The sequence below is a fragment of the Ursus arctos genome, unplaced genomic scaffold (assembly GCF_023065955.2).
Source record: "Ursus arctos isolate Adak ecotype North America unplaced genomic scaffold, UrsArc2.0 scaffold_39, whole genome shotgun sequence".
NCBI classification, from domain to species: Eukaryota; Metazoa; Chordata; class Mammalia; order Carnivora; family Ursidae; genus Ursus; species Ursus arctos.
In genome coordinates, this window is record NW_026623055.1 from 218,634 (window position 1) to 245,003 (window position 26,370).

The 26,370-nt window shown below is 42.0% G+C and overlaps 1 protein-coding gene and 1 pseudogene across 1 annotated transcript; both read left to right on the plus strand.

The window, feature by feature from the left end:
• Window positions 1-13,518: 13,518 nt before the first annotated feature.
• Window positions 13,519-15,037, plus strand: LOC125280903 (zinc finger protein 280A-like; annotated as a pseudogene).
• A 5,321-nt stretch (window positions 15,038-20,358) lies between these two features.
• Window positions 20,359-24,772, plus strand: LOC125281895 (uncharacterized). Its single transcript, XM_048215805.2, has 3 exons — window positions 20,359-20,734; window positions 21,537-21,597; window positions 24,472-24,772. Exons 1-3 carry the CDS (start codon window positions 20,359-20,361, stop codon window positions 24,635-24,637), a joined length of 603 nt encoding a protein of 200 aa, XP_048071762.1. The 3' UTR covers window positions 24,638-24,772.
• The last annotated feature ends 1,598 nt before the right edge of the window (window positions 24,773-26,370 follow it).

Here is a 26,370-nt window from a genome sequence, read left to right on the forward strand (position 1 = left end):
AGTCTACACATCATCTTGACCATTGTTACTCTGAACTCCATTTCTGATAATTTGGTTATATCCATATCCATCAGTTCTGTGGCAGAGGTCACAGACTCATTATCTTTTCTTTGCTGAGGGGGGGGGATTTCTAATTCTCGTCATTCTGATGAGGAGAGGTTGCAGGGCTGTCCAGAGCCCAAATTATTGACCAGGACCCAGGCAGCATGCTCTTGTTTTATAGGGACCTTAGGGATGTGGGCTTCTTGATTTTCAGCCTGCCTTCTGGGGGAGGGTCCTGCCGTGCCGATACTCAGGCAACCCTTTTTGAGTAGAGTCTCCCTGTCCCCGGCGAGGGGGGATGGGGATGGGCACAATGTGAGCTGGTATTTCCGGGCTTTTGTTCTGTGGTAGCTTTCCCTGGCGGTTTTCTGTGGCTCTTCTGAGAGAGCAGCAGTGGCAGAATCCTAGCCTCTGTCTCAGAACCGAGAGATCACAGTCCGCTCTCCACTGAGCTGTCCTGGCCTCTTTAACCCTATTTCTGTTGGTGTTATTAAAAACCCTATAGCATCCCGGGTTGTGCACCCCACAGCTGGCGTCCCAGCCCTCACTTCCAGGGCCTTCACGTCTCTGTCCTTTATGTTTCTAACCCCCCCAGCCACCAGCCGCCCCCGCGCGCTCCCGAGCTCCCTGTTTCAGTATGGCTTGGGGGCGCTCCGGAGCGCCGGTTTTCAGTCTGGTTGCACACGCGTTCCCAGGTTCACGATCTCAGTCTGCTCTCTCATGGGTGGCAGTCCGTGAGTCCGGCCCGCTCCCCAGTGCAGGTGGCTACCGCTTCCTGGCACCTGAGTGTGAAGACTCCTCCCCCTTCCATTTATCTTCCAACATCTGTGCACAGATTCACGGCTCCCCACTTCATACCTCAATATTCAGTGCTGGAGATGTTCATTTATAGAGATCCAGATGTATCTTCCTTCATTTCAGGCTGATTCCGTGGGTTTTCAGGATGGTCTGGTACCTATCCAGCTCGACTCAGGGGACCAGCTGAAAAAGGGGACTCCTACCCCTCCGCCATCTTAACTCCTCCTCCATTTTTTTTTTTAAGTAGGCTCCAGCCAGTGCAGAGCCCAATACAGGGCTTGAACTGAAGACCCAGGGATCAAGACCTGAGCTGAAATCAAGAGTTGGACACAACCTACTGAGCCACCCAGGCATCCCCTGGATCAGTATTACAAACCCAGATTATAGCTACTACTACTACTACTGAGGACAAGGGTGGTGGCTGTACAATGAGAAAGAGAGAGAAATAGCCCAGACTCTGCCACTGACATGAAATCATTGTGAGAAGCATATTTTCATTACCTGACCAATCTTGTGTCTTACTGGTGATCTTGGGCTGTGAAACTTAAAAAGATAAATCAACTGAGCAGCAGGAGGCCCCTCGGGCTGAGCTCGATTCTGGTTGGGATTCATTTGCTGCTCCAGAGGGAGAACTTCAGCATTGAGAGGAGACAAACCTGGGATTCTCCCAGGATGCTGTTGGTCCAGATACCTAAGAGTTGTCAAGATGAATTTAGAAAGAGCAGAACAAAAGGAGAGTCAACCCAGCATTTGGACAAACAGAATTTAATATGATGAAGCAGGACCTCAGAGGGCTGGAGCACAAAGCCATTGTCCGCAGGACTTGTCTGCAATGTTTTCTTCAATAATCTGATGGAATTTTTGTTTGTAATAACCCTTCCCAGCCCTCAGCCCACCTTTCCTCTCTAAAAGAGCAGTCCTCTGCTTTGTTCTCCAGACTTGCCTATGGTTTTGCCACAACTTCTTGGTTGTGAATTCCAATTCTCTGCTATTCCTGAATTATTTCACTGGTTAAATAACTGAGTTTTTTTTCTTCTTTCTTTCTTTTTAACATTTTTAGACTTTTTTTTTTTATTGAAAGATAGTTGATGCACAGTGTTATATTAGTTTCAAGTGTACAACATAGTGATTCAAAAACTCTATTTGTTATGCTCTACTCATCACGAGTGTAGCTACCATCTGGCACCATTGCCACTATTACAATACCATTGACTATATTCCCTATGTTATACCTTTCATTCCTGTGACTTATTTCTTCCATAACTAGAAGCCTGTACTTCCCACTCCTCTTTACCCACTTTCCCCATTCCCTCATCCCCCAGATAACTGACAGATTTATTTCAAGGGTAACAACGTCCTATCATGCTTTGATGACATGGATCTATATTTTCTTCACTTTACTCCTAGGTGAAGAATCATATGCTATGTTTGCTTCTTCCTTCCTCCTAGCTCAATTTGGCCAATGCTTTAGCTGAGGGGTAGAGGAGTGCTTCTACACAATTCCTTAAAAAGGCCAAAATGGAAAAGGACAGATATGAAATATGATTGACATATAACTACTATTGCTTAACAAGCCTTCAAGCTCACCGAGCAAGGAGCCTATGCTCCTAGTAGGGTGCCTGTTCTAATTGGTGGGTGTCAACCCATAGGATATAGAAAGAGAGAATGTGAAATGTGATGAAATTGTGCTGGTTTGCTAATTTATACAATAACAAATACTAAAAGGTTTATCAACCATTAGTCAAATAAACAAAAGTTCATTACCTGTTTCTAATATACTAGATCCTCTGCTAGGTACCAGGGGTACCTAGGATGTAAGGTAACAGGGTTGCCTTCTTCATGGTTCTTGGAAGGTCACAATGGCCTCAGGAATGGATTAGTGAGGCTGAAACATGGGTGCAATTATGAGCCACTATAGGCTGGCCCCCCACCTGAGGTTACCCCTCAAGCATTTCCATTTCCTGAGACTGTGCTATGGCAACTTCCAGAAACACAACCTACACAGCAGAGCCCAGGGGATTAAAAAAGAGTCTGAGATACTATCCCTCCTATTTCACAAATTTTAATGTGGAGTAAGAGCTACCACTTACTGAGCACAACCTCATTTAATCCCAAGATCATTCCTCTTGAGTATATATGAAGTTGTGATTGGTAATAAGAAATATAAATCCTTGTTCCTCTTTCTGGCACAGAGCTCCTGAAACCTTTGGTATTTCCCAAGTGGTGAAAGCAATAAAGGTGTCTTTTGTTATGTTAATGGAGTGACTTTTGGAAAGCAAGGAAGGATGGGGGCTGTTTGCCTATGAAGCCAACCATGTGGTTAGAGGGTTGAAATTTTCAGTCTCACCCCTGGCCTCTGGGGAGCGGAAGGGCTGGAGATTGACTTCAATCACCAATAGCCAATGATTTAATCAATTGTGCTTCTGTACTGAGGCCTCTATAAAAACCCAAAAAGATGGAATTCGGAGTGCTTCCAGGTTGGTGAACATGTGGAGATTTGGGGACTGGTGTGCTCCTCGAGGGCTTGGAAGTTTAGTGTCCTTCTCCCATGCCTCACCTTATACATTTCTTCCATCTGGCTCTTCCTAAATTATATCCTTTTATAATAAACTTGCAATCTAATGAGTAAACTGGCTTCCTGAGTTCTCTGGGCCTCTAGCAAATGAATCAAACCCAAGGAAGGGATTGTGGGAACCCTGAATTTATAGCTAGTCAGTGAGAAGCACAGGTGACAACCTGGACTTGACATTGGCATCTGAAGAGGCAGTCTTGGGGGACCAAGCCCTTAACCTGTGTGATCTGATTCTATCTCCACGTAGATAGTGTCAGAATTGAGTTGAATTGCAGGACACCCAGCTGGTTTCACAGAAATGCTTGGTGGGAGGGGAAAAAAAAACCCAAACCTATGCATTGTAATTGATGTCTAGAATCCGAATATTATTTCTGCTTCACTGATGAAGAAGGAGACTCCAAGGACAAGTATATGGAGGCTCCATCAGATAATTTTGCTATTCAGGTTCAATATGCCCCCTGTAGTGATCTTTATATTAAGTGCTCTCTCAGATACCAAGTCAATGAGCATAGTGTTTCTCGGAGGCTCAAACACTGAGTATTCAGCTTGGACGACAGTGATGTCGACTAGAAGGTAAGTTTCCCCAAAAATGTCTCCTGCTTCTGATGAGGTTTTTAGTAACTCAGTCATTCTTGAGGGTAAAGGTGGTATCTTATGGCACTATGAGTCACCTTTGGAAAAGCCTTGGAGTAGAAACTATTCTAATGGAAACATACAATCAACAAATACAGATATGTCCAAACAGCATCCTCTGATATTTATACATAAGTTGCTTTGACTTCTGAGTTTGGGATACCCCAGCCTTTTTGTTAACGAAGGATCTCTTGCCTCCTTTTGTAATATTTTCCCACAAACTCCTCAGAAGAGAAGGTGCATTCTTGTTTGCCTCTGAAACTTTGAAATCAAATGACAATAATCGTTAAGGTCCCTGATGGATTTCTACCCATCCAAGTTGAAATCATTCAGTAAAATCATGTTAATAAGACTCAATTTCGATGCAGGGTATGAAAATTTATTTGCATAACATGTCAGGGGAAAAGGGGAAGCATACTTCTAGATGAAGAGAATGTGCTTTGAAGGACCCATGAGAAATTCTTAGCAGTAGTTTATTTTAGAAATTGAGGCAGGTAACTGTGGTCTTGAGCAGGAGGGAGAATTTACAACTGATGAATGATCTTTTGTGTTGTTTGATTTCATTTTTAACTGTATATAAGTATGACTTTTAATTGAAAAGTGTTTCTTAAGGCACAATGCATTATCCCTGAACACATTGTTATAAACATGCTTTTATGCCACTAATATCCCCACACACACATGCTTTACTTTATTTTGTTTTTAAATTAATAAAAATGTGTACAAGACAAAATATTTATTCAAAGGCTGACTGAAATCCATTCCCAATCACCAAAGAAAGCATCACATCCAATTTCAGGATTTCAGTGTTTGATTTAACTTGGAGTTTTTCTCCTTGGCATGATTCATCTGTAAGTTAGAGTTTTTAAATTAACCCACCTGGTAAAGACAGCATTTTCCTAAAGACTGCTTCTCCGCCGTCCTTGCAGTGCTAAGACTTGTGACTAACTCAACCTGCTCATCAGAGCACTTTGCTGGGACCACTTCTCAGGTCTCTTCCTTGGGGGTACCCATTAGAGTTGGGACCTCCCTCTATCTCTCCCTTTCTTGCACCTGAAGGAGCTGGAGCTAACAGGGGCCACCATAATTTATCATCTAGGAATGCCTGGATATTAGTATCTCCCTACCGTTTTGCAAGCAGGTGATATAAGTTATCATTTATTAAATTTTTTAGTGTGTCTCGTTTCTGTGCATTTTGATCCCTCTGTGCCCTACCCTTGCATTTAAGCTGGGAAACCATCCCACTGTGATTTCTTACTCCAGGGGCAAGACAAAACAGAACAGAGAACAAAAGCAGCAGGAAGCCAAAGGCACTGCCATTGATTACAAAAGCCAAGTCTCTTGAGATAAAGCTTTCCCAGGAAGAGGGGAAGAGGAAAAAGTTTGTGAGAATCTTGGGAGAGCCATGACCTCCCCTGGAGAGGGAGAAAGGCAACAAAAGCTGACCACCCTGATTAGTGCCCTCATGAACACTGGTGCCTCCTTGAGCCGTGTCCTAGAGACCGATTTCCACATAGCTTTTGTCTGCATTTAAGGAAGACCCTCAGTCCTGTGGACCTCACGTCCTGGGTACAAAGTTCATAGGCTGTGTGAGACACCCAGCCCTCCCTGGTGGTGAATAATCACAATGACCATATATCACCCTCACTATTGTGACCTTGGGTCCCAGAGACAATGTTGAAGTCAAAGAGCTGCCTCCTTTGATTATGAACTGGGCTTCTTTGGCCATGGGGCTACTTAGGGAAGGAAAATTGGGAGTAGGCAATTTCCTGAGCCCAGCATGCTGCCCAGAAGTATCCTGATGTTGACTGGTGACAGGCAGCCCCTGTGGTGACAGGCTTTGAAGAAATCAAAACCAGACATTCCTTGAGGGCCTCAGAGGGGAGGGGGTGGGGGAATGGGATAGGCTGGTGATGGGTAGTAAGGAGGGCACGTATTGCATGGTGCACTGGGTGTTATACACAACTAATGAATCATCGAGCCTTACATCGGAAACCGGGGATGTACTGTATGGCGACTAACATAATATAATAAAAAATCATTAAAAAAATAAAATAAAATAAATAAAAAAAACAAAAAACAAAAAAAACCCCAGACATTCCTTTCCCTGACTCCAGGGAGTCCTTGTGCCCAAGGCTCATTTCATGGAGGCTCCTGGAGGGGGAGAGAACTGAGGAATAGCATATTCCCTCTTTCTGGCCCTCTCCCTACTCACATTCCTTTATTGGCTACAGGCCCAAATTCCTTCTGATAAGTTGGTCTTCTGTCAATACAGTCTGCAGAAGGCATCCCATTTCTCCATGGAAACCACTTTGGATAGTCACTTCCCTCCGTGGACTCTCCTGGTGTACGCAGAGCAGATTGAACTTGAGCTCTCTTGCTTATTCATAACTTAACATTTTTAAGTTCCTTCTGTAGGTCAGGTAATTAGATTTCAGACCATTCTGCTATATGGCTTATAGTTTGTTTTTCTTCCTTTTCTTAGCTACAGTAGACGGCTAGAACACAGGTATTTCCCCTCACATTTTAGAGTAGGATCAACAGAATCAACCAGGCCACAGGTACTTTTTCAAAGCTGCCTAGTCCTTCCTGTTCAATATTTGGTCTGCGGCCAAGAGGCACGGGCATCATCTCGAAGCTCGTTAGAAATTCACACCCTCAGGCTCCACCCAGAACTTTCACAAGAGCTGTAGGTGATTCCTGAGATTCATTGACATTTAAGGAGCACAGCCCAGGTTATTCAAAAGTGCTTCTCAAATTGAGAGGTTTGGACCCAGATCCCTGGGCTTTGCTTATAAATCCCAGCCTTCCTGAACATTCCTGGACATCCAGAAGCCCCTGAAAAGGAGATGCGGGTCCTTCCTGAAGACTCTGAGGGGGAGAGAAGTCCCCAGCTCAAGCACCAACTTTAAATTATCTATTGGGTCACCCAACAATATGTTTGTCCTGAAATAGGTGCTCAGTGTGTCAGATCAATGAAGGAAAAAGGAATTCTTGACCTCACACACCCTTGGGCTTCCCTTGAAGGAGTGGGTGTATGAATATTTTAATTATGCTGGAGAGATCAAGGCTGCCCAAAATATTTTTGCGTAAGAATCAGAAGAGGCAAACATTGAACATGCAGATTCCCAGACCCCTCCCCTGGCCATCTGAGTTTCCCTGGTGTGAGATGCAGCCTTGGAATCTGTCTGTCTGACAGTGTCCCTAGAGATTGTGAGGTTTGACAAATCTCTTAGAGGCATGGAACTAAGCCTGTAAGTAGTCATTTTTTTTTCTTTTCCCTTAAACTATTTTTGCAAATCTATATTCATCACCAAACATTTTTAAGTAGACACCTAAATTTTTTTCATCATAAGTTTAAACCTTGTAAAGGATGTGATTTCTGGCCTAAAATAAAAATGGACACTTTAAATAAATAAAACTGTTAATATCACTTTTTTTTATGATTTTATTTCTTTATTTGACAGAGAGAGACAGCCAATGAGAGAGGGAACACAAGCAGGGGGAATGGGAGAGGAAGAATCAGCTCCCGGCAGAACAGGGAGCCCAGTGTGGGAGTCAATCCCAGGACCCTGGGATCGCGCCCTGAGCCGAAGGCAGCCGCTTAATGACTGACCCACCCAGGTGCCCCTTAATATCACTCTTTTAAATGTATCCAAAAGAATGTAAATAACATAGGGTTCTGATATTCACCATCATCCATTTAAAAAATATGAGAAGGAGCCCTTAGTAATGGACAGAACGTTTACACTGTTTTTCTTTTTTTTCTCATTTAGTCTTCATTTCTAGTCCACTTCCCCCATAGGATTTTATAGAACATGATCTATTTATGCTTGAAAGTCTTATTGTTTACCCTCTCTGTATGCTCTCCTATTTCTCATATTTATAAATTGATATTGAAATTAAAAAAATAATTTCCTGGAAACACAAGGCCCCAATTTTTTTTATTGATTTACCATTATAATGATTAATAATATAGAACTGATAAAACCATGTAAATATATTGTAAATTTTTACAGGTAATTTTTAGACATAATAAAATCTTACTGGAAAAAAAATAGCCCTTATTTCTACAGTTAAAAGAAAAGAAAACTCTCAAGATAATTTAGTTACAAACACTTAACACTTACATTTTATTACAGTCTTGCTGCAAAGGGAAAGGTTTCAAGCAAGCCAAATCAAAGATTCACTCTTGTTAGGAACATTTTGTAGGAAAATAGAAAAGTTAGTCATCACCATCGTTAACACCAAATCTAAAAGGAAAAGATTAAATGTCAATAACTTCACTGGCAGTCATCTCAGGGAGAGGATGACTAATTTTCAAAAATACATTTCAGTCCTATTAAAGTTTATCAGATAACTATCTTAGCACTTGGTCAGGAATGCTGACTCCTTGCTATAAAGAGGTTGCCAAGGACATCATGCAGAGAAGGAGTGGGGCAGTTTCTTTCACTCTGGACCAGGGTTTCTCAACCCAGGCACTGTGGACATTTTGAGCTGGATAATTTATTGTGGTGGTGGTGGTGGGGTCATGGCAGGGACGGCATTCTGAGTATTGTAGGATGTTTTAACAATATCCTTGATGTCTACCCACGAGATGTTAATAGTGATAATCAATATACCATGACAGTCAAAAAACATCTCCAGGGGCACCTGGGTGGCTCAGTTGGTCAAGCGTCCGACGCTTGATTTCAGCTTGGGTCATGATCTCAGCATCATGAGATAGAGCCTCGAGTAGGGCTCTGTGCACAGTGGAGAGTCCACTTGAGATTCTCTTTCTCCTCTGCCCCTCCCCCCACTTGTGTGTTCTCTTTCTCTAAATAAATAAACAAAATCTTAAAAACAAAACAAAACATTTCCAGACATTATCAAATGCCCCTTAAGGAACAAATTGCCCCTCACTGAGAATCAGCACTCTAGAATGAGACAGGCTTCAGTATAGATTCTACTTTTAGTTTTTCCAGATGGAAATGTTGAAAAATACATAATAAATAAGTCCATGAGAATAGAAGGGGTTTTCTTGTAGTAGCTTCACTTACTTCTCTGAATGTCTTCTGGGCTATATGCCCCAAATCAGAAGCATTATTATGCAGTCATTAGAGGTGGCATTCCTGTTCTTACCTCTGTTCCAAATTGTCACGTTGATTGTCGTCCACGGAGGAATTGACACCCTGGGCTATGCACTCTAAAATGGATCTGAAAAAGTGAAGGGAAAGCCTTTCTCCTGTTAGGTGGAAGTGGGAAGAGGAATTCCCAAAGCCACTGGCGTTTTCTCAGGTGGAGGGCACATGGCTGTTGAGGATTTGTAAAGGGACTCCCTTAAATTTTCATCTAATTGGCCATCAGTTGGTTTGGGCAAGTGTGTTTCTAAGAGTTCCCTGGGCAATTCTAATGTGTAACAGGATGAAAACCACAGGCTTAGACCTCATAGATTAAATGGCTTACAAAAGTGATAAACTAAAATACCACTTTTAGGGGTGGGAGGTGGGAGGTGGGATTTGGGCTGATTCCAAGACTGAGCTACTACTAAAATCACCAGTAGGATCTCTATGGAGAGTTTTGGACCCTATTATTCCACATCATCCCACCTTACATGGTACCACTGACTACGTTATGAACTAGTGAATTGTAAAATTAACACATCTTGGAGCACCAAGCTGGTTCAGTTGGTGGAACAAGTGACTCAGTCTCAGGCTTGTAGGTTTGAGCCACACATTGGCTGTAGAGATCACTTAAAAATAAAATCTTTAAAAAAAAATAAAAACTAAATTTAATTAACATACCTTTTTTTAAAGATTGTTTATTTATTTATTTGGAAAAGAGAGAGCAAGAGACAGAACACGAGAGGGCAGGGAGGGAGAAGTAGACTCCCTGCTGAGCAGGGAGCTGGATGTGGGACTCCATCCCAGGACCCTGGGATCATGCATGACCTAAGCCAAAGGCAGATGCTTAACCAACTGAGCTACCAAGGTGCCCAAATTAACATATCTTTAAATTTGAAGTGCCTAACTGATAGTTCACAGACCCAATAACCACACAGTTGTGGTCTATTTGGCTTTATCATATTTTACAACTTTAAATATTACTATCAAGTGCAAAGGTCCTAATGCAAGAAGGGCTGTGTGGCTGGAACAGAGTGGGACAGGACAAAGTAGTAGGAAACGATGGGGGTCCAGGAGGACTTTCTCACCATTGGGACTTTCTGCTGTGGAACACCTGTCACTTCATTTAACCCTGCTTTCCTACTGGAAATGCCCAGAGCTACTTGAAAGGCCCAAAAGACAGTTCTTCCATAGTTCCCAGGCAAGATTAAGGACCCTCCGTTACAATACCACTTTGAGTTTCATTTGTCACATTTACACAGAATGACATTTTAGTTGTTTATCTGTTTATCCAGCTTTATTGACATAATACTGTGTAAGTTTAAGATGTACAACATGTTGGGGCGCCTGGGTGGCACAGTCGTTAAGTGTCTGCCTTCGGCTCAGGGCGTGATCCCGGCGTTCTGGGATGGAGTCCCACATGGGGCTCCTCCACTGGGAGCCTGCTACTTCCTCTCCCACTCCCCCTGCTTGTGTTCCCTCTCTCGCTGGCTGTCTCTCTCTGTCAAATAAATAAATAAAATCTTAAAAAAAAAAAGATGTACAACATGTTAGTTTGGTAAGAGAGGTATTTTTAAAGTCATATCAGTTTATGGCACTTTAGAACATTTTAATTAGCAAACTGGATTTCTGTTCTAATTCTGTGACTTGGATGCACTGGAAGGAGTGGGACTACAAATATATTTTTTTTTTTTTTTTTTGGCTGTCAGGGGAGCTTGAAGCCTTTTCTTCCCCGAAGAAATCGGTAGGCAAAGAGGGCTGTAGCGCATCCGGAGGGATAGCCTGAGATTCAGTTTAGAAGATGCTGAGGGAAGGGAGAGTGAAGAAGGTGAGAGGTTACCAGAGCAAACCGGCATATGAACTTTGATCCCTGAAAACAGATTCAGAAAGGAGTGGGCTGATATAAAGTAAAACAAAACAAAACAAAACAAAAACAAAAACAAAAACAAAACCCTTAAAAATGTAAAAACCATTTTAGTTCACTGGCTGTGCAAAAACAGGAGGCCAGCCAATCCCTGATTTAAACCATTTGCAAAAATGCCCCTAGCATCCTATTAGTGAATTGCAAAATAAATTTAATGGGCTGCAATCAGCTTATGGAAAAAAATTAGAATTTTTCATTGCATCTAAGATGCCATCAACTGTAAGACACAACATTATTTCTCCCATCACCATACAATACAAAGAATATATGCTGCCAAACAAACTATTAAATGTTACTGATGAGACACAGTCTTTTTTTAGAAATGGGAAAATGTAAACACTAACTGTTCCTTTGCATCGATGAAATTTGTTAATAGCATAGAAGGTTGCATATCCATTGTAGGGAGGGTATTCTTTGAAAAACTTTTATTTCAACTACACATACCCACCCCTACATACTGGCTAGAATGTTCTCTCGCATGATAGTGTTAAATCGTTTGGATTTGGATTTCACTAAATGCTTGGAGAGCCTGGAATTAGTGGGTTTGGGTCTGTTGTACACATAAACGATCATATTGATAACAGCTACTAATTATTTGGGTAGCAAAGATTTAGCATTGACAGTATGCCAAACATTGCTCTAGGAACTTAGGATACAGCAGTAAAGGAAACACAAGTCCCTTTCCTCCCTCAATTTACAGTCTAGTGGGTGGAGATAGAAAATAAAAGCAAGATACATTTATATAGAGTTGACCCTCGACCAGCATGGAAGGGGTTAGGAGCACCAACTCCCTGCGCAGTAGAAAATCTGTGTAACTTTTGACTCCCCCAAAGTCTAACTACTATTAGCCTACTGTTGACTGGATCCCTTACTGATAATATCAACAGTCAACTCACACATATTTTGTATTTTCATGTATTGTATATTGTATTCTCATAATATAGTACGCTAGAAAATGTTATTAAGAAAATCAAGAGGGGGGGCACCCGGCTGAGTCAGTAGAGCATTTGACTCTTGAACTCGGGGTTGTGAGTTCGAACTCTATGTTGGGTTTACTTAAAAATAAAATCTTAAAAAAAAAAAGAAAATCGCAAGAGAAAATACATTTATAGCATTGTGCTGTATTCATTGAAAAAATTTGCATATAAGTGGACCTGTGCAGTTGAAACCCTGGTGTTTAGGGTTAACTGTATTGGGTGTTAGGCAGGTGATAAATACTAAGTTGAGAAATAGTGTTGGGGGTGAGTAGGACATGTGAGTTGGGAGAGGAGGTGATTTTTGATAGCATGGTTAGGGAAGCCTTGCTGACAAGATGCGGACCTAAAGCAGGCCAGGAGCTGGGATGGGGATATCTGGGGGAAGAGCATTCAAGGCAGGGGGAGCCACAGAAGTCTTGAGATAACACAGGGTGTGGTGCCTTCCAGACTCACAGAGTACCTGCAATGGAGGGAGGGAGAGGCAGAAAAGGAAGGACTGGTGGGTGTGGGCCAAAGTTCTAGGGCTCTTTTTTGACATTTCATGTTCATTGGCCTTCTGAGTGAGTTGGGAAGCCATTGGAATTCTATAAGCAAAAAACTGCCTGCCAGTTTTTTTACATATTTTAACAGGCGCACTGGGGACGCTATGGGGAAATATGACAAAAGAAGTATGAGGTGGAAAACTTCTGCAATGATCCAGGGAGAGAACGTGGTGTTTTCAAACGTCATCCAGGGAGAGAATAAGATGCCTGTAGTCATGATCTAGGGAGAGAACATGGTGTCTTGGATCAGGGAGGGGGCAGTAGAGGTAGACGAGGGTTGTCGGGATTCTGGATATCTTTGGAAAACAGAGCAGGCAAGGTTGGCTCATTGACTGGCTGTGGGGTATGGGGGAAAGATTGGCAAAGGATGTCTCCAAAGTTTGTGAACTGAGTGACTAGGAGTGTTTACTCAGAAAAGGAACACTGCAGGAGGGGTAAGTTGTTTTTTGTTTGTTTGTTTTTAGGGGACTGAAAAGATCTAAATTTTAGATATCCCAGAGGGTACACCTGGGAGTAGGGGGAGGCTAGTGAGATGCCTAGGGTGCGGAAATGCAGGAGGCAGGTGCTCTGAGATGCTGAACCTGTGCCTCTTTGAATCTTGCCCTTAAATATTGTGCCCTAATCCCTCACTTGCCTCACCCTAATCATGGCCCCAGAAGAGGGCATGTTGAGCTTGCAATTGCTAGAGACCTGGGGGGCTGGAGAGGTAACTCTAGGACTATCCTGTCACCTACATAGTTGGACCCTGTTTCCTCAGGTGGAAAATAAGGAACTTGCTAAGAGTCATCTCAGCATTTCAGGGGAGGATTAAATAAGGTAATGATTTTGGTTTTTGAAATAAATACTATTGGTTTTACTCAGATGCTAATTTACAAAAAGAAAGCACTGGAAGTTGAAGGGACCTCTTCAAGCAAAAACCAGTTTGAAAATGGCAGGTCTTTCCTTGTCATGTGAGGAAAGACAAGTGCCAGAACCACCAGAGAACAACACAGAATCCAAACACAGGAACAGGGAAAATGAAGATGCTGAGCTGATTTTCACAGGGGTAGCGCATGTAAATGAAGATGCAGAAATTCTCTTTATCAGAGCTATTTCAAATTCAAAACCAGTCATTTCAAACCTTTTGAGCAGAGTGACCCTGGAATGATATTCTGAAAGAAAAAAAGGCTACTGGAGTCAAGATCCTGCTTGTGCATTGTAGCCTGCAAACCTCGTGACCCATCGGGACTCAGTGGCCACCCCAATGCGAATGGAAAGTGATAGATCCTCCTATTATTTTTGAGCCCTCATCTAAACCTGATTATACAACGAGCTCACCACAAGTCATGCCTCACAGTACCTCAGATTTGCTGCTTGGAGCTGTACTTTCTTTAGGAGGCAAGGGTGGAAGTCCTCGAAATTCAGAGCAACTTCCCACTTCCAATATAAACAGTGGAAATCCCAAAAGACCTAAACTCAGTGATGGAATCCCAAGAGGACATTCCTCAGCTGTGGTCATTTCTCTCCTACAGGGAGCATGAGCACAACCTCAAAGGTATCCCATCCTCATTAACCCATGTTCAGAATGGAGCATTATTTTCTTGGGCTTAGGCAAATGACTGGACACATTTCAATCTTATGGATCTAGACACAAAAAATAAATTCAAAAGGCTGGAAAAAACAGACTTTTTGAGTCTAGCAAGTCAAAACCAGACTGTTGATCCTAAGAAAGAAAATCCGATCATGTTACTTCATGACTTTTACTATGGGCAGCGTAAAGGAGACAGGCAGCCAAAACAGAAGACTCACACAACCTTTAAATGCCTCAGCTGTTTGAAAGTTCTAAAGAATGTCAAGTTTATGAGCCATGTGAGGAGCCATTTGGAACTTGAGAAGCAGAAGGGTGACAGCTGGGAAATCCACACCACCTGCCAGCACTGCCACCCCGGACTTCCCACTCCCTTCCAGCCGCAATGTCACATTGGAAGTGTACACACTAGCCAGGAGCCCTCCGCTGTCGTTAAAGTTTGCGAATTTTCATTCAAAATGGACCACGTTTTCTTATAGCATGAGAAGGACAATCATAAGCCTGGCAAAATGCCGTGTGTGCCAGGTTTGCAATTACAGATTGTCAGCTTTTGCTGATGTGGAAACACATTCCAGAACATGCCCTGAAAACACTAAGACTTTGCTTTGTCCATTCTGTCTCAACATTTTCAGAGCTGTCAGAGTCTACATGAATCATTGTTGGAGGCACCAGAACAAGAGCCTTTCAGTGTTCCGAATGCCGGCTACGCTTTTTGACTTCAAAGGAGAAGACAGAGCAGGAAACCAAGAAGCATCGAGCTTGTAAAAAGCCAAAGTAATTGGAAGGGTTGCCTCCTGAAACAGAGGCTATGATTCAAACTGCAGTTCAACTAAGTTCAAGAGGTGCAGCATCGACTATTGTGAGCAACACTGATCTCTAGTTGTCACCTGTAAAATCTAAAAAGAGGATTGCCATGAACTCTAGGTATTCCAGTTGTTACCACGGCTAGCATCAAAGCTCAAGTTATGTTCTACCCACCTCTAGGGATACTGAAAGGCAGAACTGAGGCTAGGTCATCTGTACATCATGGCTGTAGAATGATAATAGTCAGTGATAGGTTTTACGGTGACAATTCTTCAGGTCCCTACTGTCAAGAAGTAGCTTAGAAGGCTTCCTCGTGCTCCTTCCCAGTCAACCTGTCCCTGAAAAGTAAACACTATTCTGACATCTACTACCATAGATTTTGTTTTTCTGTTTTTTAGCTTTAAGTAAATGGGATCACACAACAGATTTTTGTCTTTGTTTTTCTTTAAATAAGTGGGATGCATGCATTCTTGCTGTATGCAGGCTTAGGACGTTCTTTTTCATTGCTAGGTAGAATCTCATTGAATGAATGTGGTAGAGTTTTATATGTCCATTTTACTCCTGATGGACTTTGAGGCTGATTCTTTTGCTATTTCGAATAAAGCTGCAGTGAGTTCGTGCATGTCTTTTGGTAGACATATGTAGTCACTTCTCTAGAATATATGTATACTAATGAGACGTTCCAGAACTACATCGATTTAGTTTTTAGAGCAGATTCTGCCAAACACTTTGTCAGAGTGATTGAAATAATTTACATTTCCACCAACAATATTGAGAATTCCAGTGCAGCAGATACAATACTTGGTACTGTCAGTCCTTTCCATTAGTGCTGTTCTCTTGAAGTTGTAGTGCTATGACGTTGTTTTCATCTGCATTTCCCTGATGAGTAATGAATGGAGAATATTTTTTTATATGATCATTGGCCACTTGACTACCATCCTCTTCTTTTAAGTTCCTATTCAAGTTTTGCCCCCTCTCTTATTTATTTACTTACTTATTATTTTAGAGAAAGAAAAAGAGAGAGAGAAAGAGGGGGAGTGGGAGGGGCAGAGACAGAGGGAGAATCTCAAGCTGACTCTGCACTGAGCGCAGGACCCTGAGATCATGACCTTGAGCTGAAACCAAGAGTCAGATGCCCAACTGACTGCACCGCCCTGGTGCCCCTTCTTCTTCTTCTTCTTCTTTTTTTTTTTTTTTTTTTGACTATACTGTCAATTGGGAAGGGCATGGGGCACTGGAAATGTCCCACATCTTGACCTGGATGGTGGTTTCATGGGTGTGTATATGTGCATTAGGGTTGGTGCTTCATGGTGCATCATATTTAAGAAATTATTGTCTACCAAAGATGTAAATATATTCCTTCTAAGTTTTCTTTTTTTTTCTTTCTTTTTTTTTTTAAAGATTTTTTATTTATTTACTCAAACAGAGATAGAGATAGCCAGCGATAGAGGGAACACAAGCAGGGGGAATGGGAGAGGAAGAAGCAGGCTCATAGTGGAGGAGTCTGATGTGGGGCTTGATCCCACAACGCCAGGATCACGCCCTGAGCCGAAGGCAGACGCTTAACCACTGTGCCACCCAGGCGCCCCTCCTTCTAAGTTTTCTAGAAGAAAACTTTACTCTTTAGCCTTTTGCATTTAGAGATTAGCATGTGAATCAGCAGACTGAGTAAGCAAGATAAACCCTCAGCAACATGGGTGAGCATTATCCAATCTAATCCATTGAGAGCCCTAAGAGAACAAAAGTGAAGGAAAAAAAAAATTCCTCTCTCCTTTCTTGAGATGGATCATCCATCTCTTCTGCCTTTGGACATCAGAGCTCCTGGTTCTCAAACCTTCAGACTGAGACTGAATTATGCCACTAGCATTCCTGGTTCTCTATCTTTCAGAAAGCATATGATGAGACTTCTTGGTCTCCACAATTGCATAAACCCCATCTCTCTCTCTTTTCATCCTTGGTTCCGTCTTTCTGGAGAATGCTGACTAATAAAAATATCTGGGAGATTAAGTTCTCCAGCGTTGTTGTTCAAAGTTGTCTTGGCTATTCAGGTTCTTTGTTGAATTGAAGTGGTTATAAAGGCCATACTTGTCTTGCTCTTAGACTCATATGCAATAGTTCATCATTAATCATGGTGTTAGCTGTAGGGCTGTTTGTAGCTACCCACTGACTTTGGGGGAATTGAGCTAGAAATCAATAACAGAAAGATAATTGAGGAAAAAAACCCAAAGTTCAAAAATTAAGCAATATAATTAAAAACAGGGCTGGGACTAGGGTGCAGGAGGCCAGGAGCCTAAAGTGCAAAATGCCATTCTTGCACTTTCACAAACCTCTTGCATACTGTTCTCTATGCTCATTATAAGATGGAGCTAAAGCAGTTAGAAGGAATTCATATTTAAACTGCATACATTTGAAAAGAAGAAGGGTTGGGGTGGGCAAAATGGGTGAAGGAGATCCAGACTTTTGAACTTCCAGTTATAAAATAAGCCACGGGGAGGTAATGTGCAGCATGGTGACTATAGTTGATAATACCATATTGCATAGTTGAAAGTTGCTAAGAGAGTAAATCTTAAAAGTTCTCATCATAGGGGCGCCTGGGTGTCTCAGTTGTTAAGCATCTGCCTTCGGCTCAGGGTCCTGGGACTGAGCCCTACATCGGGCTCCACACTTTGCTGGGAGCCTGCTTCTATCTCTCCCACTCCCCCTGCTTGTGTTCCCTCTCTCGCTGGCTGTCTCTCTCTCCGTGTCAAATAAATAAATAGAACCTTAAAAAAAAAGTTCTCATCACAAGAAAAAGAATTTGTAGTTATATTTGGTGATGGATGGATGTTCATCAGACTTATTGTGATCATTTCACAATATATACAAATATTCAAATATCAAATCATAATGTTGTACACCTGAGGCTAATATAATGTTTATGTCAATTGTCCCTCAGTGAAGAAGACGAGGGAAAAGAAGGAGTAGAAAGGTTGGAAAAATAATGATTTAAATCAGTGCTGTCAAGGGTGCCTGGGTGGCTCAGTTGGTTAAGTGTCTGCCTTCAGCTCACGTCATGATCCTGGGGTCCTGGGATCAAGTCCTGCATCGGGCTCCCTGCTCAGTGGAGAGTCCCCTTCTCCCTCTCCTTCTGCTGCTCTCTCTCTGTCAAATAAATAAATAAAACCTTAAAAAAAATAAATCAGTTCTGTCAATAGAAGCTTCTGCAGTGATGGAAATGTTCTATATCTGCTCTGTCCAATATGCTACATGTGACTACTGAGCCATTGAAATATAGCTAGTATGACTGAAGTACTGGATTTTTAGTTTATTTACTTTAGATTAATTTAAAATTAGATTTAAAGGCAGGGTAAACAAATTTTCCTTACAAATGAAGTCCAAATAATTTCTGTACTCTCAATAATTTGTGTATCTCATAGACATTCTCCCCTCAATGAGACTACATGTAGCCCCTTAGGGTGGGCTAGATTTAGTGACTTGCCTCCAAGGGCAGAATATGGAAAGGAGAAAAAAGTAACTTTACAGTGCAGAAATCAGTGGTAAGTCATAGTGATAGCATGTATCCCTGGTGGGAAGTGATAAGGACATATCACTTCTGTGGTATAATTCTTTTTTTTTTATTATGGTATGTTAGTCACCATACAGTACATCATTAGTTTTTGATGTAGTGTTCCATGATTTATTGTTTGTGTATAATTCTAAAAACCTATGTCCCCAGTGTAACCATGAGGAAAACATCGAACCCATATTGAGACATTCTGCAAAATATCTGACACTTAAAGACTCCTTAAAATTGTCAAGGTCATGAAAAACAAGTAAAGTTTAACAAACTCATAGACCTAAGTAGGCTAAGGAGGCACTATGACTAAGTGTGGTGCAGTATCCTGTATGGGAATCTGCATCAGAAAAAGGACGTTGGTCAAAAAACTAGTGAAATTTGAATAAATGCCTGGAGCATGGTTAATAGTAACTTAATGAAGGATATTGAAGTAATTTTGAGGCCTAAAGGAGGGCATTTCCCAAATACACATTTTAGACATTGAAAATACTTTCTCTGTATCTATATCCTCTTCATTTTGCCTATGGTATGCTTCACTGAACAGAAATCCTCTAATGCAAAGGATCAAGAATATTTAGACTGTGTGATCTGACCATAATGGAACAAGATGAGAAATTCATAAAGGAATAGCTTTTTAAAATCCCACAGATTTGGAAAATAGGGGCGCCTGGGTGGCACAGCGGTTAAGCGTCTGCCTTCGGCTCAGGGCGTGATCCCAGCGTTGTGGGATCAAGCCCCACATCAGGCTCCTCTGCTATCAGTCTGCTTCTTCCTCTCCCACTCCCCCTGCTTGTGTTCCCTCTCTCGCTGGCTGTCTCTATCTCTGTCAAATGAATAAATAAATAAAATCTTTAAAAAAAATAAAACAAAATCCCACAGATTTGGAAAATAAATACCATATTACTACATAATGCTTGTGTTAAAAAGAGAATCATAGGGAAGACCTACTTGGATTTGAATGATAATGAACATATTATGAAGCAAAAATTGTAGGATACAGTTAAATTGTACTTAAGTAAATGAAGGTAAATTTGTAGCATTACATACAAAAGAAATAACCGGGAGTTTACAAATAAACCACCTAGGCATTTATCTCAAAAAATTATAAAGAGGATAACTTTGTATGGCGACAGATGGTAACTACACTTATCATGGTGATTACTGTGTAATGTATAGAATGTCATATCGCTACACTGTACACCTGAAACTAATATAACATGTCAACTACAATTAAAGAAAATTATATTGTAAAGAGGAACAACAGAACCTATAGAGATAATAAGATAGTAAAGAGTGGAAAATATAAATGAACTAGAGATGAAAATCACATTATAGATTAACAAACCCAAAAGCTGTCCTCTTCTTTTTTTTTCTTTTCAAAACATTACTAAAATAGACAGACTTCTGGAAGTAATAGCAATTAAGAAAATTTGTAAAGGGCCAGATATAAATATTTTAGACTTTTGAAAATGATTTCTGGCAATTAACCAACTGCTGTTTTAAGAGGAAAGCAGCCATAGACAATACCTAAAGGAATGGGTGTGTCTGTATTCCAATAAAACTTTAGTTATGGACCCTGAAATTTAAATTTTACATAATTTTCATGTTACAAAATAATGTTCTCTTTGTGGCTTTTGCCAGACATTAGCAAATGTAAAGTTCATTCTGCAAACTATACAAAAATAAGTGCCAGGTTATTTTTATATAGCTTGACCAGATGCAACATCAAGAGTATGGGCATCAAGACCCAGGTGTGTGGTCAAGTTCTCTTAAACATGGGGCCAGCAGCTGGTACTTTTATGAAAAAGGGATAAACTCCAGGTCGGCAAAAGTATCCCCTGATGGACTGGGGATACTTGAACCCCGGTCAGCTCTGCAACCTTCACCTTCCAAGACTCTTCAAGGGACTGCGGGTCATTGCTGCGGCCCTCACCCCTCTCAGCCTGACCCCGCGCCCACGGATCGCCACCAGGGGCGCCAGAGCGCGCGCAGGCGCCGGACTGGCCTCGCCGCCAATCAGGTCGCAGAGCCCAGAGCCGCGCCGGCCTGGGGCCCGCACCTGGCAGCCAATCACAGATCTCAGCGGGCGCGCGTGCGGAGGCGGCGGCGTCGGCGGCGCCTGGGGCCTGAGGAGGCGTAGTCCCCTCGGGCTTCGCCTGGGGAGCGCCTTGGGGCGGTGCGCCTCCGGCCGCTTAGGGACTGCTGCGGACGGGGCCGGTAAGGACGGGGGCGTGGCGCGGCCCCAGTGCTCCCAGAGGGGCGAGGGGAGGGATTGCGCGGCCGTAGCCCCGCGGGCCACACCGCTCCTGGTCTCGCTCCACCCGAGCGGCCTGTGCCTGTTGCTGAGGCCTCCGAAGGGAGTGTCGGGTAAGCGGCCCCCGGCGGGTCCTGAGACCCCCTCAAGTACACCCCCTTCCCCGATCTCAGCGGGAGCCTTTCGGGCAGCGTCCCCTCCCCCACCCTGGCGGGCCGCCCCACCCCCAAGCCTGGGCCCAGCCTGGGCCTCCTGGAGAAGGGGCCTGCCCTGGCTCCTAATACCTTCCCCTCCCCCGGCCCGCTGGGGTCTCTTGTTAAACTGAAGGCGTTTAAATGTCCCCAACCTGCCTCCTCCCTGTTCAGGATGTCTGTTGGCCCAGAGCCTTTAAGGCAACTCAGGCGTTTGTAAATTCATTTATTTGCTCCCTGTCCCCTACCTCAGCGCCTTGTTCATTTTTCTAGTTTGCTGTATCTCTGCCTGGACTCTATTTCAGACTCTTCCACCCTCATGACGTCCTCCTGACAGCCAGGACCCAGGGTGGTTTCCAGGCTTTGGGTTTGGGCAGTTGGCAGGCAGGGTGTTTTCTTTACTGAGCGAGGGTAGACGGGAGGAACAGGTGTGGGGGAAAGGAATCCAGCTCTCTTCTGGTAAAGTGTGAGATGCTTGATGAACGCCCAGATGGCAATATCAGGTAGGCAGTGTGATACAAAATATCCCTGTAACGTGTAAGTAACCCTCATCCTCCTCTATGGTTGCCTCAAGGATGTGACCTTCTCCTGCCTGGAATATCTCAAGTTCTTAGAAGTTTCAGTGCACACCTGAGGTAAGATGAGAGGTCTTTATAAGGACCGAGACGGTATCATTTTTCTTCAGTTTTCTCTTATTTTCTCCTGTATTAAAATACGACTATTTAGACAGTGTTTTCTGATTGTGTATGGCCTGAATATGTCTGATGAATTCAAGCCAATCACTGATTTCGGTGATTCCGGAGGTCTCTATATTGCTTCCTTAAAAACAGGGAGGGAGGGTGGCATTCTTTCACCTGCTCTCTTGAAAGGAAAAAGAAAATAAGAGGGTCATAGATTTTAAGCTATGTAAAACTGATTTCTTTTACAATGGTAGTAGGAGGCTAAAATGGGCTGATACACATACCTAAGAATTCAGCTAATGTATTAAAGTGGTTCATTCAGAATAAATGTGTATTGCTTAGACATGATTGCATAGGGTTAGTTTGTTCGTTTCTACAACCATTTCCTGACGGCTTTATTTCATGAAGTAATTGAATGTGACTGGATAGGGGAGGCCATATGAATTCATTTCATGCCAGTAGGCAAAACAATAAGAATGTTGTATGCCCAGTGACTTGTGTATGTAGCGCAGTGAGACCCATTACATAGTTATCTATTGCTGCGTAACACATTGTCTCAAACTTAATGACCTAAGAAATGTTTATTTCATTGTCATACTCTAGGATCTAGGACTGGCTTAGCTAGGTGATTCTGTCTCGGGGTATTTTATGAGGTTTAGTGAAGCTTTTGGCTGGATTGGCAGTCTCTGAAGACTTGAGTTTTGTTGGATGATCAATCTCTGAGCTTGTTCATTTGACCATTAGCACGGTTCTCAGTTCTTTACTCTGTGGGCCTCTCCATGGCGCTGCTCCTGTCATGGCAGCTGGCTTCCCTCAGAGTGAGTGATTCAAGAGAGAGCTTGCTCCCAAGATGAAATGCAGAGTCTTTTTCAGAAGTTACATACCATTACTTCTGTATTTGCTTAGTCACATAGGCTAACCCTATGATAGTGTGGGAGAGGACGACACAAGAGTGTGAATACTAGGAAGCAGGATTCATTTGGGGCCATCTTGGAGACTGACTAGCACACCCATTTATCCACCATTCCTGCTCTTCTCTATATTGTTCTATTATTATGAGTGAATTATTTGGCTCCAGGCTAAGGGCAAAACTTCCCCTTGTGTACTAAATCCAAGAAGTTTTTGTTTATTCAGGAATATTGTTCAAGCAAGTCTCCTCTTTGTCCTGGATTAAGTTTTCAGTTTCTCTGGATCATTCTCATCAGCAAACAGACTGATTGTATTGTCACCTGTCATTAAAAATCCATCTTTTAATTGCACGTCCCCCTTCTGCTTATTTTATTTCGTATTTGCTTTTGTTAGAGGAAAATTTCTCCAGAGTTGTCCATATTTGCTTCCTCCAGTTCTCCCATACTCCTTTAAATCCACTCTTGTCAAGATCACCAGTGAATTCCACAGTGCTTAACCCAGTGGTCAATTGTTACTCATTTCTTTTTAAGATCTTATTTATTTATGTGAGAGAAAGAGAGAGCGCAAGCACCGAGGGAGCATGAGAGCGAGAAGCGGACTCCCTGCTGAGCAGGGAGGCCATTGCGGCACTTGATCCCAGGACCCCAAGATCATGACCTGAGCCGAGGGAAGATGCTTAACCAACTGAGCCACCCAGGTGTCCTGAATTGTTAGTTATTAATTTATGTGACCTATTGCAGCATTTATCAGAGTAATTCATTTTCTCTTCCCTGAAGATAATTTTTCATTTGGATTACAACATGCTTTTTCTCTATTCTCCTTCTCTATTCTCTTTTCTCTATTACTGCCTGCCCCCCCCCCCCCCCCCCCCCCCCCCCCGCTTTGGCTCTGAGTAACTCTTCCTTCTTCATATCCTTTTCTGGTTTCTTCTCACGTTCCTGACCTCTAACCAATGGAACGCCCCAGGATTTGGATATCAGACCTCTTTCCCTATATGACCTCATCCAGTCTTGTGTTTTAAATAACATTACATGCCAAAGACTCCAAAATTTACGTACTTAGCCCAGGTCGTTCCCTGAGCACTGGTCTCATGTTTATTTGCTCAGCATCACCCCTTATATGTGTCATCCTCTTCTTCACATCCCAAATCCAATCTGTCAACAAATCTTGTGGACCTTCAAGGTTTTGATCTAAAATTTGACCACTTCTCAGTATCCCTGTCTTGTATTATAATAATCTTTTGTCCGTATTATTTCAGTAGCATCTTAACTTGCCTTCCTGCTTTGAGTTATTACCTTCTAAAGTCTTATTTCTTCACACAGCAGCCAGAGTGATCCTTTTGAAATGAAAGGTCATATCACTTCTCACTCAAAATTCCCAGTGACCAATATATCATACTCAGAGTAAAAACCAAACAACTTAGAATCGACTGCATTAACATACTACAACAAAATCATTCTTTGATCTCCTTTCCAGTTTCTCTCCTTTTCCATTGGCTTGCCTATGTTAGCCTTTTGACCAGTCCTTAAATTTGGTAAGCATGCTTCAGTCTCGGAGCCTTTGTATTTGTTCTTCCTTCTGCTGGAGAATTCTTCCCCAGATCTCCATAACCATGCCATACAAGTATCAGCCTGCCTCCATACTACCTGGCTCATTTCCTCCTTTATTTTCTCTATAGCATTTATAACCATTTGAAATTTTATATATATATATATATATATATATATATATATATATATATAATATATATATATATATATATATATACACACACACACACACATAATAATATAAGATATTTTGTATGTTTTATATTATTTATGTATTGAAATATGTAATACGTGATACTATAACATTGTACATAATAACATTGTATGTGTGTATCTCTTTAAATGTATTTTCCAATTACCTCTATTGCAGTGTCACCTCCCTGAAGAAAGGGTCTTTGTTTCAATCACTACTATATCCCCAGTACCTAGACCAGTACCTGGCATATGGTAGGCTCACCAAATACTTCCTAATACTCAAATTCCTCACAAACACCCTCTTGATGCTTCTCCCTGCTCTTTTCTCTGTTAGGGGTTAGGGTTAGGAGACTGTCAAAACTGTACGGTTCTTTATCATTATGCTCCTGTGTCATTTGTTTGTTTCTCAGTCTTTTGTGGAAAGGGATATGTTCTAATTCTACTAATTTAATATGTTTTATAGTTGTAGTTCATCCAAAATAGTGACCATCAGAACATTACCAACCTTATATGTATGAACACCCATAGAACTTCTTATGATCTTTTCATAGAGTAACAGTTTCTTCCTAATTTCCTTAAAAGAAAGGAAGGGAGGGAAGGGCGGGAGGGAAGGGAAGGAAGGGAGGGGAGCAAAGAGAGAGAGGGAAGAAGGAAGGGAGGGAGGGAGGGAGGGAGGGAGGAAATAAATTCCTGCCTCCTCCTTTTTTTGTACCCAGGAGTTCTAACACAGCATTAATATGTTAGGGTCAATTTGATATGAAAAAAATAATGACTTTCATCTTTTGGTTTCATAACAATTAAAAAATTTGGGTACAAGTTATTTTAAACTATCCTTTGTAAGTTCCTTATACTTGTCAACCACAGGTATTCTTAGGTGCATTCCTTATCTTTCCTTTAAATGTATAAATTAGTCATTTGAGTAACTCTGAATAGTAGAGTTCTGAGAGTTCAGCTTAAGCATTATTATTGTATACATTTGAAAAACAAAATATGGATACTTTGTGGAAATCTTACCAGGATTTTTTTCGTTGGGAGCTTTCCAATAGCAGGAAGATATATGTTACATAGAGATTCATGACAGGGCACAAATAGTGTGCACAGAATATGCTCTCACCACTTTCACAACTTCAGATTCCTTACAAGTAGGTTGATTAACTTATCACCGAAATCATTTTTTTAATGGGGGAGGGAGAGAGAGAAAATAAGCACACATCCTGCTGAGCACAGAGCCCAACATGGGGCTTGATCTCACAACCCTGAGATCATGACCTGAGCTGAAATCAAGATTCAGACGCTTTACCGACTGAACCACCCAGATGCCCTGAAATCGGCGTATTTTTAAGAGTGAAAAGTGGCACTATTAAAAAATACACAGGGGCAGCAGGTCAAACTGTATTGTCCTGGTCAAATCAGGATATTTAGCAGTCCTAATGATAATTAAGTTGATGTTTCAAGACCTTAGTATCAGAGTGGTGTCCACTCTACAAGAAGATATCCATCCATCCCTAGGAACATATGCCTCCCACTACAAATTTATAAATTGACCATCTGATACTAGTTTAACTCTCTTTGTGGGCTAGATTAGTTTGCATTGTTACCATAATCCTAATCACCTAACTCTTGTTACGTGAATGGAGTCTGTTCAGGGGCTTTGAAAATTTAGTATCAGTTGTTGGGTTGGGGGGAGGGGTCACACCAGCCTATTGCTAGGCATTTTTTTTTCTTTAATTGAGATATAATTCACATACTATACATTTCACTCTGTAGAATGCAAAATTGAATGATTTTTAGTATATTCACAAAATTGCGCAATTTTTACCACTATCTAATTCCCGAACATTTCATTAACCCTAAAACCCTGTATTAGTTTCCTGTGGCTACTATAACAAATTACCACAATCTTGGTGGATTAAAAACAACAAAAATTTATTCCCTCTCAATTCTGGAGGCCAGAAGTTAGAAATCAGTATCACCTGGCCTAAATCAGGGTGTTGGCAGGGCCACGCCATCCGGGAGACTCTAGGGGAGAATGCATTGCTTGCCTCTTCCAGCTGGCATTCCTTGGCTCTGGCCA

Coding starts and splice junctions, on each gene's coding strand:
- LOC125281895 (XM_048215805.2), top strand. CDS start 20,359: ATGGACTGGGGATACTTGAACCCCGGTCAGCTCTGCAACCTTCACCTT. Junction 20,735..21,536: donor GACTGCTGCGGACGGGGCCG/GTAAGGACGGGG, acceptor GGTTGCCTCAAG/GATGTGACCTTCTCCTGCCT. Junction 21,598..24,471: donor AGTTTCAGTGCACACCTGAG/GTAAGATGAGAG, acceptor CCTCTATTGCAG/TGTCACCTCCCTGAAGAAAG.